General features: G+C 36.9%; 1 protein-coding gene across 6 annotated transcripts in view; it reads right to left on the bottom strand.

Annotated features, from left to right (window-relative positions):
* WDR47 (WD repeat domain 47) overlaps window positions 1-15,979 on the bottom strand; it is a 77,461-nt gene that overhangs the window by 32,301 nt on the left and 29,181 nt on the right. For 4 of the 6 annotated variants that reach the window (XM_069090463.1, XM_069090459.1, XM_069090464.1 and 1 more), the window contains exons 5-7: window positions 8,271-9,073; window positions 3,585-3,711; window positions 1,695-1,873 (exon numbers count right to left, since the gene is read on the bottom strand). In XM_069090463.1, coding sequence (XP_068946564.1) covers window positions 1,695-1,873; window positions 3,585-3,711; window positions 8,271-9,073 — 1,109 coding nt within the window. The remainder of the gene's footprint in view (window positions 1-1,694; window positions 1,874-3,584; window positions 3,712-8,270; window positions 9,074-15,979) is intronic. The other 2 variants (XM_069090460.1, XM_069090462.1) reach the window with 1 other exon arrangement.

Raw genomic sequence — 15,979 nt, 5'->3', positions numbered from 1 at the left:
TGGAATGGCAGGAACCAGGAAACAATTCTTCCACTAAACCAGGGTTTCTTAACCTTTTTTGTGTCATGGACACTTTTGGCAGTCTGGTAAAGCCTATGGACACTTTCAGAATAATATTTTTAATGAATAAAATAAAATACATAGGATTATAAAAGGAAATAAAATGTAATAAGTAAAGTTTTATTAAAAATTTTTTTAAAGTTCATAGACCCCAGGTTAAGAAGCCCTGTATTAAACTAAATTTTAATTGGGTCTTTTAATAAAATACTGCATCCTTTTTGAACATAATAAGACATAAAGGACATTTAGAAAGTCTATGGAAGAACAAATAAAATTATTAAAGAATTAGAAAATTTGTTAGATAAGAAAAGATTAAATTAGTGTGGATAAATTAAAAAGCAAAAAGTGTTAAGGAATACTAAAGTCATTCTTTTTTTTTTTTTGCTTTTTGGAGGGCAGTTGGGGTTAAGTGACTTGCCCAAAGTCACATGGCTACTAAGTATGTCAAGTATCTGAGGTCAGATTTGAACTCAGGTCCTCCTGACTTCAAGGCCGGTGCTCTATGCACTGTGCCACATAGCCACCCCTAATATAGTCATTCTAATGTATTAACTATTCTAAGGACAGCAATATTTTAACTGTTACCTGCCATAGTTATAAGGCTTTGAGTATAAGCAATGCTGTATATTTCCTGATAGCAATAAACTAGATTTTGCTATGAGAAGTTATAGAATTCAATGAATTGAAATTTTATCAATCAATAAAATAACAATTATGTGTTCAAGGCATGGTGCTAGGCACTGGAGATACAAATACCAAAAAAGCTCTACTTCCAAAGAAATTACATCCTTTTGGGGACTGGGGATATAAGGGTCAGATGGCAAAAGATACACAACAGCATGTACACAGATTAATAAATACAAGGCAACTGTAGGAGGGGGAAAAGGGCCAGCAACTCTTTTTGTGACATTTTAAAAGAAGGATAAATGAGTTTTGAATGATTTAGTGAAAGGGAAGGATCAGACTAAATGACTCCATAGAATTCCGTAAGATGTTTGGTTCTATGAATACCCAACTTGAAAGACAAATGCTGTTAAAGAAGGTGAAAGGTACCCATAACTAGTGATAATTGTTAGTTATTCCCCAGGTCAGAAAAGAGTAACTTATTTTCTAGCCATTGGTAATCCTTGTTTGATTAAAGCAAGGGACTTATGAAAGCTTCCAGGGTGTTGGTGCTTAAGGTGACTTAGCCAGATGTAGAACCCTGGTGAAATTGTGGAAGTGTAGAAAAAGTGGATAGGAGAGCAGAATAAATGATGATGTACTCCACTGATATATCAAGCCCTAAGGCTATGTTGAGTTTTAAATCCTGATAGCCACCCGTGAAACAATATAAGCATCCAAGGACAGTAGTGACAAAGCCCTGAAAGGTGATTTTGAATGGCACAATAATGAGCCCTAATCTTCACTATGAGAAAAGAGTGTGCCTGGATAGAGGGACAAGAGGAATAGGAGCTTGGTGAGTGTGAGCAAATCTGTAACACAAGGATCTTTAAGACACAAAAATTATTAGAAGCAAGATATGAGAACTTCAAAAATTTTAGCTATATTAATAAAAGTCATTATATGGTTTTATTTTGTAAAAACTCAGTCAACTTTTTTAAAATGGAAAGAATTGTCCAGAAAAAACCAACCTATTAAGGAACTGCTCAGTGAGATTCTGCTGCTGGTCAGAACCATCTTCCTGATTTACACCTCCTTCAAGTAGCATTTGCTGGTAAATTTGTCGTTGCTGTTCCTTCTGTTCTAAATGCTGCTGATAGCGTAATCTCTGCCTATAATATTCTTGAAACTGTTCTGTTGAATCACGAAGCTTAAAAAAATTGGAATATTATATTAAACATAGATTGTAAAGACTATGATATATGCCTAATAAAACTATTTGTAATAACTTTATTATTTATTATAAATATTACAATAAATTTACTATCTATTAAATTTACTGATTTCAATTTTTTAGTTGTCAAACATGTTAAATATTGGTTATACTGTTATATACAAAATATTAGCATACCAGTAATGCCAAGAGCATGGTTCAATATTTAAGCAGGTCAATTAGCTCTGGTCTATTTCCAGGTCACAGACTAAATCCCTAATCCTAATCAACCCTTTCCAAAAAATATAAGCTTGTGATCACAAGGTAGATCTAACAAAAAAATCCAGAAGGTTCAAAACAATTCCATCAGTGCTGAGAGAAAAAGCAATTAAAAGCTTATCTCTTACTGATTATGATCTACAAGCTTAATTTTTTATACAAAGCATATTACTATTTACACAAAATGTTTCAATAGTATTGTTCAACGTGCTTAATTTAAACTTTAAAATTCCTTAGTTATTCCAGACAGGAAACATTACAAAACTTCACCCCTAAGAAGTATTTTAATACGGCTTCAAATGACCTCTAAAAACAAAAAGAAAAAAAAAGTTAAACTATTTCAGTCTTTCTACTGGCAAAGTAACTGCACAACATCCAGAAGAAAGGCACTGAATGTCAGTTAATATTTACTAGATTCTGTTGTCGGCAACAAAAGATTATATTACCAAGATGGGTTCTGTTCTAGGGTCATAATAGGCCTACTCTGCTCTGGGATGGCTATATAACAGTTAACAGGGCAGATGCACTGAAGACACCTTGGAACAAAATGATCAGCTTCAGGGCTGGCCAAGGTAGAACTTCTATATGTATATATACATATATATGTATATCATACACACACATGTGTATATATTAAATGGGGGGACAGAGAGAGAGAGTATTCTCAAATGTCAATAGGAAAAAAGATCATGACCTAATTGCTGACTTGTTAAAAACACAAGTGAGTTTATTATTCAACACTAGAGTTAGACATTCCCTACTAAGAAAAATCAGATAGAACAAGTTAGGGAAATGATGAAATGTTTATTTCCAACAATTTCTCATTATCAATAGTACATTAAATGGTTTCTTCCTCCAATTAATCATTAACAGCAATATTTATGGGAGAGAGCAACTATAACACAACATTATCATCAGCTTAAATAATAAGAAATTTCACTGACACCATGAAATGTTTCAACTCAATTTTAATTTGCATGACCTTTTTTAATGGTGCTACATAAAATAAAATTTAAACTCCACTTAAATAACCTAGCAATCCATAAAGCTCAAATTCAAGTACAGTTCTATATTAAAAGTATAAATAGTAGCTTTCTCATTAAAGCCAGTTAGGAAAAGATTACAAGATATAACAAAAACCCCAAGCCTGTATTTGATCCATTTTCTATAACTCTTGGTTTAGAAATACATAGACCTAGTAGAAAACATAATATACACAATGACAAACCTACATTGCCCAATCATTCATGATAAAGTTGTTTATTTTTTTTTAAATACCCTACATTCATTGAAGATGGGGAAAAAATGAGAAGGGCACAAGAAAAAGCTAAATATACTTCCCGAAAGAAGCAATAGAAAAATATAGCTAAATTCCAAATCAGCAAGTCCTAGTTCTTATTTAAATGACATCACGTGACACTGGTGTTACCTCATTTTTTTCTTGCTTGGCTGGTACAGGATTTTGTGTTCCATTTACTGGCTCTTTTTCTGCAGCTGAACCCTGCTCTAAGTTTTCACTGCTCACAGGATGCTGTGCTTCTGAAGGAGTATCACTTCTTTCCATAGAGTACAAAAGGAACAAAAATGATGAAATTAGTGTAGGCAATCAGATGTGGGGATAAATATGTTGTAACAGGACACATCTTAATAAAAGAGCTATGAAGAAAATTCTCTCATATAAGAAAATGTAACTCAATAAAATTTGCTGAAAATTGATTTATTCATGAAAAATCAAAGTACTAACTACATTAGGAAACCCTTCAAACCCTACAGTATAGTGTGGTGAAAAGATCACTGGACTAAGGTTCCAGCCTATTAATTAGCTATGTGACTTCTGACAAGTCACTTAACATCTATGTGCTCCAGTTTCCTCATTCAGTAAGGCAGCTGAACAAAATGACTGATTTCTAAGGACCATTTATGTTTTTAATTTATAGAATTCTTCATATCTCCCTACATTTTCCAGAAAAAAAAATTTTCTTCAATTTCTCTGTACTAAGTTTTCATTTTTGAGTATGTCTCACTTAGAATCTGCTTAAGATGTATTTGTCTGGTTATTTCTAACATTCTTACGAAATGCTCGCAATTCTTACTCTCTTACCTCTATAAGGATCAACCTAAATAGGCACAGACCAGGACCTTTAACCAAGAGCCTTAGGAACAGCTGTGCTCCCAAACTACCAGACCTTCTTGAAGTCCAGCCATCCTACTATCAAGGGGAGAAATTCAGGAAAAGGGTTGCTTCCTCACTAACACCAGCAACAACTGTTGACTAACTGCTACCAACAGAAAGGTATGTGAAAAGAACTGTGGGCAGCTCCCCTCCAGACTAGTGGTATCAAACTCAAACAGAAATGGATGCCTGCAGACAACATACTAAGAAAACCTCAAACTAACATTCTCTACGTTTTACTGTATTTTCACTTATTTTGTTAAACACTTCTCATTTACATTTTAATCTAATTTAGGCTGATGCAGCCCAGTGACCATAAGTTTGACATTTCTAGCCCAGACCACTGATACTGCTTTCCAAACTAGCCCTCATAGTGATCATTACAAGGAAGGAACTCCTGTGGAGAATGGGCCAGTCTTTCCCAACTAACTTCCACTCACTGGGTAGGAAAACCTGCCTAGCTGAAAAAGCAAGGCACCATGAGGAAAAGCCAGGAGGCTGCATGTGTCAGGTAAGTCAAACTACCAGCAGCACCATAAAAACTCTCTCTACTCTGACCGTGATGGAGGCAGCCCAGGATGGTAAACCCAAGAGTTTTCAGAATAACACTTCTTCCAGCCTAGTGCTCATAGCAATTATCTTAGAAAGTTACTCTGTGACAAGGTGGGCTGGTAACTACTCCTGTGAGTGCTGCAGTCTTAGCTTCTGAAGACCCAGAAGAGAAAATTACTGCCTCCAAAGTCCTTGGCATGGTCAAATGACTCAACATCAGAAACTGCAGTGATTTTATCAGTGCAAATGACATTAAAGAGGCATTACCATTTGCTTTGCTGCTACTCCCTAAGGACCACATGACCTTTTCCATCTGATGTGCTGCAGAAACTTTTCATATGTGTTGTCTCTCCTATGACAATGCACTCCTTTTCTATTTGTATCTCTAGCACTTACCACAGTGCTTTCAACATAACCACTTAATGAATGTTTTATTCATTCATTTTTAAGAATCCTTGCGATGTATATAATTATGAACTGAATATAAATACTATTTTATTGTGATGGGTATATTAGCACCCAAATTTTTAAAATAAGGCTTTATTTTATTAATTTTTTAAAATTATTCTCTAAATAAGGTAGCTACTTGGTTGAATGGATAGAGCAGTAGATAAAGAGTCAGGAAGCCTTGAGTTCCAATTCTACCTTTGAGACTCACTAATTATATGACCTTAGGCAAGTCACTTAATCCCTCTGAGGCTCAGTTTCTTCATCTATAAAATGGAGATTATAATAGTACCTACCTCACAAGTTTGTTGTATCAAATGAAATAACTTATGTAGAGTATTCTGCAAAATCTAAAGCATTATGTACATGTCAGCTATTAAGAGAATAATAATGAATATGGAAATTAAGTGGGAAAACAGGAATATAAATCTATAAAGTAGTCAAAATATAAATTAATCACTGAATTTAAAAAGACTAAAGAATTAATTTCCACTAATGTTTATCCATCCTTATGGAACATAATTTGCAGTTTAGGAGATGAAACAGTATTTAAGTGCCTGAAAGCAATTGAGAAAACTACTTACTAAAGACAGACTAAATATATTCAATTCCTAAAATATACATACATTAGGAATAATAAGGCATCTGAGCAAATCTTCCATTCCTGTGAGTTTTGAGTATCAAATGAGATAATATTTGTAAAGTACTTAGGATAGTACCTGGCACATAGTAGGTGCTGTATAATGCTTATCCAGGTCCTTACCACCACTCATATAATAATATAAGCAGTCTTCATTTCTTGTTGCTTCATATTTCACTATTTGATTCAATGCTGACTAATGGTATACACAAAGATCACCCATTTTTTAAAAAGCTTTTGCCAATGTACTTACTGATAAAGGAGTAAATATTCACTTGTTAGTGAATATATTTAAGATGACATTTCAAGAAAATACCATGCCTAAAAGTCAGGACTGCTCATGTTCACCACTAAGACTCTCCCATTTCATATCTGAGATGTTAGGGTGTCACTATTTATAAAATACTTAGTGTGGTGCCTGGCACATAATAATGTGCTTATTATACTTTAATATATGCTTAATAAATGCTAATTCCCTTCCTCTTCTATTTCCCCAACATTTACTCTTCTCATTGAAAGGTACCTCTAGAGGTAGTCGTGGTAGGAGCTGGAACAGATGTATTTGATTGTAAGTCAGATTCCCTTCTTTATGGTATCAATGTCTGGTAGGGATTATGGTATGGGGAGAGATAATTTCTCTCTGGGAGTAGAAGGCGAGGAAAAATGGGATAAGGGAAGGAAGAAGACTCTTTAGGTTGTTTTAAGGTGGCCACTGTTTTCAGGATGTGGTACTTCTTGCTTTAAAAATGTCAGAATTAGAGAAGAACCTGTGAAATCACTTAGGCCAGGTGTCAAACTCAGGGCCCATGCAAGCCTGCTAAACTCCCTAGTACAGCAGCCCAAATCAGATATAAGGTTAAAATGCAACTGGGAAATGTTTGACAAATTATATAAAAATTCAATCCAACATAATGTTTAACTTATGGTTTTCTAAGTCAATATGTAGGGGCAACTAGGTGATACAGTAGTTGGAGTGCCAGACCTGAAATCCGAATGACTCACCTTCTTGATTTCAAATCTGGACTAAGACACTAGTTCTGTGACCCTAGGCAAGTCAATTAACCCTGTTTGCTTCAGTTTCCTCAACTGTAAAATGAGCTAGAGAAGGAAAAGGCAAACCACACCAGTATCTCTGCCAATAAAACCCAAATAGGGTCAAGAAGAGTTGGGTATGACTGAAACAAGTGAACAACCACAACAAAGTAGGCCTGCAGGGATGCATTTCTATTTGAATTTAATACCACTGTCTTGTTCCATTATAAGAGCAAATTACTTAATCTTTCTGAGGGTCAATTTTCTCATCTGCAAAATTGGGATAGCAATACCTATAGTAACTATCTTAGATGACTGTGGGGATAAAATGAGATAACATGTGAAGTTCTTTGCAAACTTAAAAGCATCACATAAATGTCCACTATTACTATTATTATTCCCAGGCCTCTAAATAACGCTATCCAATGTTACTTAAAAATATTAACCAATCAACAAACCTTTATTAAGCCTCTGCTGTGTGCCAGGCACTGTACTAGGCATTTTGGTTAAAAATGTAAGGACTTAACTTTAAAGTGCTAATCTCAAGAACTGTATGGTTCATATGCCCAAAATGCTATTAAACTGTGCATGTCCCTCAACCCAGCAATATTCCCACTAGGTCTATATCCCAAAGAAATCAAATAGAGAAGAAACATAAGTACAAAAATATTTATAGTAGGTTTTGTTTTTTTTTTTTATGGTGGCAAAGATCTGGGAACTGGGGGCAGGGGACTCCATCAACAGGGGAAAGGATGAATAAATAATATATGTATATGAATGTGATAGAAGACTATCGTGCTATAAGAAATAATGAAGGGGATAGTTTCAGAGAAACTTGGGAAGGGTTGTAAGAACTGAATCAGGAGAATAAATTATATAATAACAACAATACTGTAAAGATAAACAACTTTGAAACACTTAGGAACTTTAATCATAATTACCAATAACAATTTCAGAAGATTCATGATTAAACACACTACCCAGCTCCTAATTAAAGAGGTGATAGACTCAGAGTGTAGACTAAGACTTTTTTTTGGAAGGAAACATAGCCATGCTGTTTTGATTAACTATCCATGTTTTTAACAAAGGTTTTGTTTTTCTTGCTTTCTCAATGAGGGGGTTAAAGGGAAGAAGTGGGAGGGAGAGAAATCAGATCTTCATGAAAATAAAATACAATTTAATTTTTCAAAAGATAACTATAAGGTTCACTCCGCACAAACGTCAATTGTTTTCTATCACCCCTATATCAATTTTTATAAACAGATACTTACCGTTCTGGTGATTCTTCATAAATACTATGACATTCTGTATTTTCAAGCATGAGGCTTCTACTAAGGTTTTGTACCCCTGGATAATGGAAATTAGCAAAGGAGTGTGACATTGGAGAAGTTTTGTTTCCAAGATCTGAGATTCGCTTATCATGATTAGTTAGACCACAAGTTAAGCCATCTAAAGCAGGATTCAGAGAGCGTGTCATGTAAGCATCGGCTGACTGAGGCCTTCTCATTGGGGATGAAGGATAAGGGGAAAGTTTGCTGATAAGAGGAGTAAGAAGATCAGCATATGCAGCTTTCGTAGGTTTCAAAAGTTTGTCAACATGAATATTCAGCATCTTTTGTTCAAAAGCACAAGAGAAGACAGTAGGTGGAAGATTTTGAAGCCATGACAATAAACTCAAGTCCAAATCATCACAACCATTACCACATAAAAGGTCAATGCCAAGAAGTACTTCACTTTCTGTGATTTCTTCTCCAGTTGCTTTACTCTGACAAAATTCAACACAACATTCATAAAGTAGTCCTTTCATTACAAGCTGAAATAAACGATTGTTACTTGCTTTAAAACCAGCTTCACTTAGCTTCCTGTCAGCAGGGATAAACTCTGCTACCATAACACAAGCCTCTTCAAAACAGTGAACTCGCGCAGTGCTGGGGTTCCAGTCCTTGAATTCTGCATGATTAGTCAGGCGAGGCAAAGTAAGTAACAGACAGAGTTTGCTATAGTCATCTTTAGAAGGGCAGTACTCTTCTAACGAGTGCAGGCACTGCACAGCTTCTTGCATGGTAAATTCCAACTGAAAAGAAAAAATACTAAAATTGACCATTCTTAAAAAGGATACAACTATGGGATCACAAACACAGAATTTCTGTTTCAAATACAAGATTTTGTCAAACTTGTCTTTATAGTCTTTTAAGTACAAAGGGAAAAAAGAGTGCCACAAGATATTATCATATTACATGAAAAATATAAGTTTTCATATGAGCAGTTAAATTCTGCTCCCTCTATCCCCCTGATCAAAATTTTCAATATGAGCCTACTGAAATAACAATGTTCATGGAAGTCAGTGTACATTAAACTCTAAAGTACAGAAAAGATTAAAGCCATGCAGTAGGATTGACCTGCATATTAAAATACCTTAATAAACTTGTATGTGTGTGTGTTTATGCAGAACTTGAAGATTTTTGATTATTTGTAGGATTTTAAAGTTGCCAACTCTTGAAAAGTGAAAGTTGAATTACCAGGTATTCTAGCAGGATGACCTGTAGTAGGGCAAGCCTCATTAGTGAAAGACAGAACCTTTGAAACAGGGGGGAATCAATAATGAGGCTGTTTTGGCTAGCTGATAAAAAGTATTAGTTTTTTGGTTCTACGTATTACAAGAAGGTAGTAGTTGTTCTTATCCAGAGGTCTGAGTAAATAAACACTTACATGATACAGAGTGAAAGGCAGTATAACAATTTATACTGTAATGACATAATTTATACTGTAATGACACAAAAATATTTAACTCTGATCAACTCAGTGTTCAAACATGATTACACAGGATTGTGATGAAGCTTATCTCCCGATGGAAAGGTCAATATATAATGGTCAATGTAGGAATTTGTTTTACTTACTATACATCTTTGTTACAAGGATTTTGTCTTTTTCTTTCTCTTTTTTCAGTGGGGTGAGATGTGACAGTGAAAGAAAATAAGTGCTTGGGGGCGGCCAGGTAGCACAGCAAGTAAGAGCACCAGCTCCAGTGTTGAGAAGACCTGGAGATCGAATCCCAGGCTCAGACACTTAGCACCCACCCAGAAACACCTGGCCGTGTAACCTTGAGCAAGTTACTTAACCTCAATTGCTTAGGGGCGGCCAGGTGGCTCAGCGAGTAAGAGCACCGGCTCCAGTGTCCGGATGACCTGGATCAAATCTGGGCTCAGATACTCAGCACCACACCCAGAAATAACTGGCCATGTAACCTTGAGCAAGTTACTTAACCCCAATTGCTTTAAAAAAAAAAAAAATAAGTGCTTGTTAATTAAAATTTATTTGAAAAATAAAGAATCAAAGTTGATAAAATTAAATATATTGTATATGACCAAAAAAAAAAAAAAGAAAAGTGAAAGTTGAAGAATGACAGATTTCAAGTAATGTATAGCTAAATGCTTACTTTGGTTTACTATTCAACTCATTATACTACTTAAATCAGACTAGACAGCCATTTGGGCACTTGTATCTATTTCATATCACCAGATAATGGAGTTGTGAGATGTATGGGCAGCCCATACACATAAAGAATATAAAACTACAGAGGGAATCCACATCTTCTATGTGAGACTCTCCTGGCTGTGGCCCTATGGTAATCTGGTGGAGAGTCAAAGAAAACAAACAGAGAGCCTCTTTTTACTACGTACTGCATAAAGTAGGACAGGAAAATCTAGAGAGGATAAGATAATGATTAGATAAATGAATGAATGACATTTTAAAGAAGCATTTATTAATTCCTACTATGCACTAAGACTCTGCTAAGCACTAGGAATACAAACAGAAAAAGTCAGACAACCCCTGATGTCAAGGAACTTATATTCTAATGGGGAGAAAACATAAACAACTATGTACATACATAGATCTATAATGGTGTAAAAGGGACACAATCTCAGAGGGAAGGCCCTGCAGTGGGGAGTGGGTGGAGGGTATAGAAAGGCCTCTTGCAAAAGTTGGGATTTCAGCTGAGTCTTGAAGGAAATCAGGAAATTCAGGAGGCAAAAGGAAGGAAGGAAAGAGTTCTAGGCATGAGGGGCAAGCCATAATCAAGGCAGGGAATCTAGAGATGGAGTGTCTTGTACAAGGAAGAGCAAGAAGTCAGTTTTGCTAAATCATAGTATAGAGAGAGGAGTAAAATGTAAGAAGACTAAAAAGGTAGAAAGGAATCAGGTTCTAAAGGGTTTTAAAATCCAAAAAGAAGATCTTATATTTTATCCTGGAGGTTACAGGAACCATTGGAATTTACTGAGTGGGGGACAAGTGAAGATGACATGATAAGACCTATCTTTAGGAAAATCATTTTGGCAGCTAAATGGAGGATGAAATAAACTGGTGAGAAAGCCTGAAGCAGAGAAAGCAACCAGGTACTTTTAACAAACCAGGTTTGGGCCTGAACCAGCATGGTAGCTGATGAGGAATGGAGGGTCTATTTCTCATCAGTAGCTATTAAGTGGAGAGAAGGACTTATAGGAGAGATATTATGAAACTATAAGACTTGGCAACTGATTGGATTTACAAGGTGAAGACAAGTAAAGAGTAGAGGATGAAACCTACTTTGGGAGCCTGTGTGACTAGGAAGATAGTAGCATCCTTAACAATAGGAAAGTTTAGAAAAGGGAGGATTTAAGGGGGGAAACATAATGAGAACTGTGGTACACATGTCACCCTACCTTGGAGCTTCTGCTCTAATCACATTTACCATTTCACAGCTGATTGAAAGATGTAGACTGCACTTTTATAATTTGTTTATAAAATAATATGTAATTTGGAAGAGTACAGGCTATTTTTAAACAAGGTGTCTTGTCCCTATATTAAAATCATTCCAGATTCCTTAAAAGATATAATAAATAACTGTGCTTCTAATCCTCTAATCATAAACATGAAACAAAAAGCATAAAGTAGGGAGATATATGTATATATTAAACCAAAGTATCTATAATTGTGATGGGGGAGATCCTGCATGGAGTCCAAGTTGAAAGAGATTTCCTATGGATTGTCCTGATACTCCTACTTACAGATGAAATTGTGATGACTGCATCAAATCCCAAAATACTATAGAACCTCTTGGAAAAAATAATCACTCAAAAGAGCATCTGACCTGATCAGCAGACACACAGGAAAAGACCAAAAAGACAAACTGTCTATGACCCAGATTTCAAATATGCATCTGAATGAGCAACCTAGAGAGCCTGTCCAACCAACCTGTCCAGTAGATGTATCTGTACATATGTATGTATATACATATGTATGTTGGGAGAAATTATTATTTGTCTCTGGGATTAATAAATAATATATTTAGGTCAAGGTTTTTTCCGTTTTCTACTTCATCATCCCTAAATCAAGAGGTGTGGGAAATCTTTTTAAAAGACTTACTTAGCCAAGATGGCAGAGATCTAAGCAAAGACAGTAAAAGAAATTCTAAGTATAGACTAATGATGGATTCCTCCTCATTGTGTTTACTCAGATAGGTCTGGGAAAATGTGGATTTTCCTTTGGGTCAGACAGATGATATAGAAATTGATGTTTCTTTGACCAAGATTTGGGCGACCCAAGTCACATAACCCAAGACCCTCAATGTAATACAACCCATCCTCTCATTGTAATATTCATTCTCTCATTAACTGTTAATCAGAGTTGATTGCTACCCTCAGAAACACCTATTCTTCAAAAGGCATATAAACAGTGATCCCATCACCATGAGGATTTGTTGGTCTAAGAGAGATGGCCAAATGACCATCCTTTTATTAAAATGCTGGCATTATTAATAAAATGATTAAACTACCCAGAAATTATGTCTCTCAGACCTTTTTTAAATACCATAAAGTGGACGGAGCCAAGATGGCGGAGTAGAAGCAGGACCTCCCCGCTGCTCCTGCTTCGACCTTCCCCAATCCATGTAAAAAGGGGACTTTAAACAAACTTTGGAGCTGCAGAACCCACAAAATGACACGGAGAAGCTAACTTCTGGCTGAGGACAGCCCGGCAGGCTGGCAGGAATCGGCCAGCTCAGTGCTCTGGGAGCTGAGCCCAGCCCCAGGGCAGGCCTGACCAGCCACCAGCCGGAGGGACTCCAGATCAGCAGCAGCTGTGGCCATTTCCAGACTTATCAACACACAGATGTGAAGGACAAAATGAGACATCAGTGCAGTCTGGACTTTGGGACCCAGTAAGTGGGAGTGTGTGGCTTTCTGAGGTTCCAGCAGAGCCAGCCAGTGCCATGTGGCAGCTTCAGCTCCTGGCCTGCAGAGCATAGAGGGACAAGCACCAGTCTAAAGGGTAATCGCTCTTGCTTTAACCTGCTTGGATCTGAATTGCAGTCTAGGGTGGAGGTCCTGGGGTGTGTGTCCAGGTTGCCAGAGCGTGTGGAAGCTTCAGAGAGGGCACCCATCTAATACCTCTGGCAACTGAGAAAACCCCAGCGTTTGGGACGAAAGCTCCCTTGTTTGGTGGCAGAGTCCTACTATGGCAAAAAGCGCAGGGGTCAAGTGACTGAGGGGTGACATGACCAGGCAAAGGAAACAAAGCAGACAGAAGATTCCAACATTACACTCCTATTTTGGGGACAAAAAGGAGCAAAGCATGGAACAGGAGGAAGACAGCGAAGTCAGAACTCCTGCACCAAAAGCTTCAAAGGAAAATACAAGCTGGTTACAGGCCATAGAGGACCTTAAGAAGCAGATAAGAGAAGTGGAGGAAAAATTGGGAAGAGAAATAAGAACAATGCAAGAAAATTATGAAATGAGAGTCAACAGCCTGACTGAGGAAAATAACACTTTGAAAAATAGACTAACTCAAATGGCAAAAGAGGCTCGAAAAGGCAATGAGGAGAAGAATGACTTGAAAAGCTAAATTTGCCAGATGGAAAAAGAATCTCAAAAGCTCAATGAGGAGAATCATGGCTTCAGAATTAGACTGGAGCAAATGGAAGCTAATGACTTTATGAGAAATCAAGATGCTGTTAAACAGATCCAAACAAATGAAAGAATAGAAGGCAATGTGAAATATCTCATGGGAAAAACCAATGACCTGGAAAATAGATCCAGGAGAGAGAATTTAAAAATTATTGGACTACCTGAAAGCCATGATCAAAGTACAAACCTAGAAATCATCCTCCAGGAAGTTCTCAAAGAAAACTGCCCTGATGTTTTAGAACCAGAGGGCAAAACAGAGGTTGAAAGGATCCCCTGATCACCTCCTGAAAAAGATCCCAAAAAGAAAACTCCTAGGAATATTATAGCCAGGTTCCAGAATTCCTAGATTAAGGAGAGAATATTACAAGCAGCCAGGAAGAAACAATTTGAATATTGTGGAAACACAATCAGGATAACCCAGGATCTGGCAGCTTCTACATTGAGGGATCGAAGGGCTTGGAATATGATATTCCGGAGGGCAAAGGAGCTGGGATTAAACCAAGAGTCACCTACCCAGCAAAAGTGAGTATCATATTTCAGGGGAAAATATGGTCATTCAGTGGAATACAGGACTTTCAAGCATTCTTGCTGAAAAAACCAGAGTTGAACAGAAAATCTGACATTCAGATACAAGAAGCAAGAGAAGCATGAGAAGGTAAACAGGGAAAATAAATCATAAGGAACTTATCAAAGTTGAACTATTAACATTCCTACATGGAAAAACAATAATTGTAACTTATAAAACTTTTCTCAGTAGTTGAAGGGAATAGAAATATATACCGTGTTTCCCCGATAATAAGACCTATCCCGAAAATAAGCCCTCCCCTTACTGTGTAAGATTCCTTGAAAATAAGCCCTCCCCCGAAAATAAGCCCTATTGAGATTGCTACTGTAGTGAAGGTGATCCCCTGCGCTACACACTACATTACGGTACCCTCTGTATGCACCGTCCCCCCCCCCAGGTGAAATGCACGCCGCGCTCCGAGTTGCATCCAATCAGAGCTGCAGCAGTGAGCGCGTCATCCTGTTCTTCCCCAGTGATTTGCTTGCTGGTACATTTTTTTGTTCACATTTACCTGTTTATTAAAATTGCTGTCAATGTTCATTAAAATAAGCCCTCCCCTGAAAATAAGCCCTCTGGTGTTTTTCTATCCAAAAAATTTAACAAGACAGTGTCTTATTATCGGGGAAACACGGTATGTACATATATGAGGGTATATAGGCATATGAATACATATGTGAATATGTGTATATATGTTTACAGGTATACATAGATAGAGGGCACAGGATCAATTTAACAGGAAGGGATGATACTTAAAAGGTGAAATTAAGAGGTAAGAGAGGAATATAATGAGAGGAGATGGGGAGAGACAGAATGGGGTAAACTATCTCATACAGAAGAGGCAAGGGGAAATGGTTACAATGGAGGGGAAGAATAGGAAGGCAAAAGGGAATGGGTCAACCTTATTCCCATTGAATCTGGCTTGAGGAGGGAATGAAATACACACTAAATAGGGTATCTCACCCTCCAGGAGAGTAGGGGGGAAAGGGGATGATGGAAGGGAGGGCAGGCTGGGGGGGAGGGAAGTTGGAAGCACCCATTTTTGAAATGGGATGGGATCAAAGTAGAGAATAGAACAAGTGGGAAGTGGGATAGGAGGGAAGGAAATATATTCAGTCTTTTACAATATATCTACTATGTTATTGTTTTGCATTAGCCACACATGTACATTCTATACTGAACTGCTTATCTTCCCAGTAAGGGTGGGTGACAAGGGAGGAAGGGAATGAATCTGGAATTCAAAATTTTAAAATCAAATATTCAAATATGTATGTGTGTATATATGTGTGTGTATGTGTATATATGTATATATACTATTATCAATACTATCTTACATGTAATTGGGAAATATCCTGTGGGACTGCTACTTTGGGGGGGTGGGTAGGGGAAAAACGGGGAGAAAATTTGTAACTCAAAATCTGGTGGAAATGAATGATGTAAATCAGAAGTTAATAAAGTATTTGAAAAAAAAAATACC

The sequence above is a fragment of the Petaurus breviceps genome, unplaced genomic scaffold (genome assembly GCF_028583685.1).
Source record: "Petaurus breviceps papuanus isolate PSGF00001 unplaced genomic scaffold, PetGlider_PUasm1.0 186, whole genome shotgun sequence".
In the NCBI taxonomy this organism is placed as follows: domain Eukaryota; kingdom Metazoa; phylum Chordata; class Mammalia; order Diprotodontia; family Petauridae; genus Petaurus; species Petaurus breviceps.
Note: the sequence above shows the minus strand (reverse complement) of the source record. Positions and strands in the feature narration are given on the sequence as shown.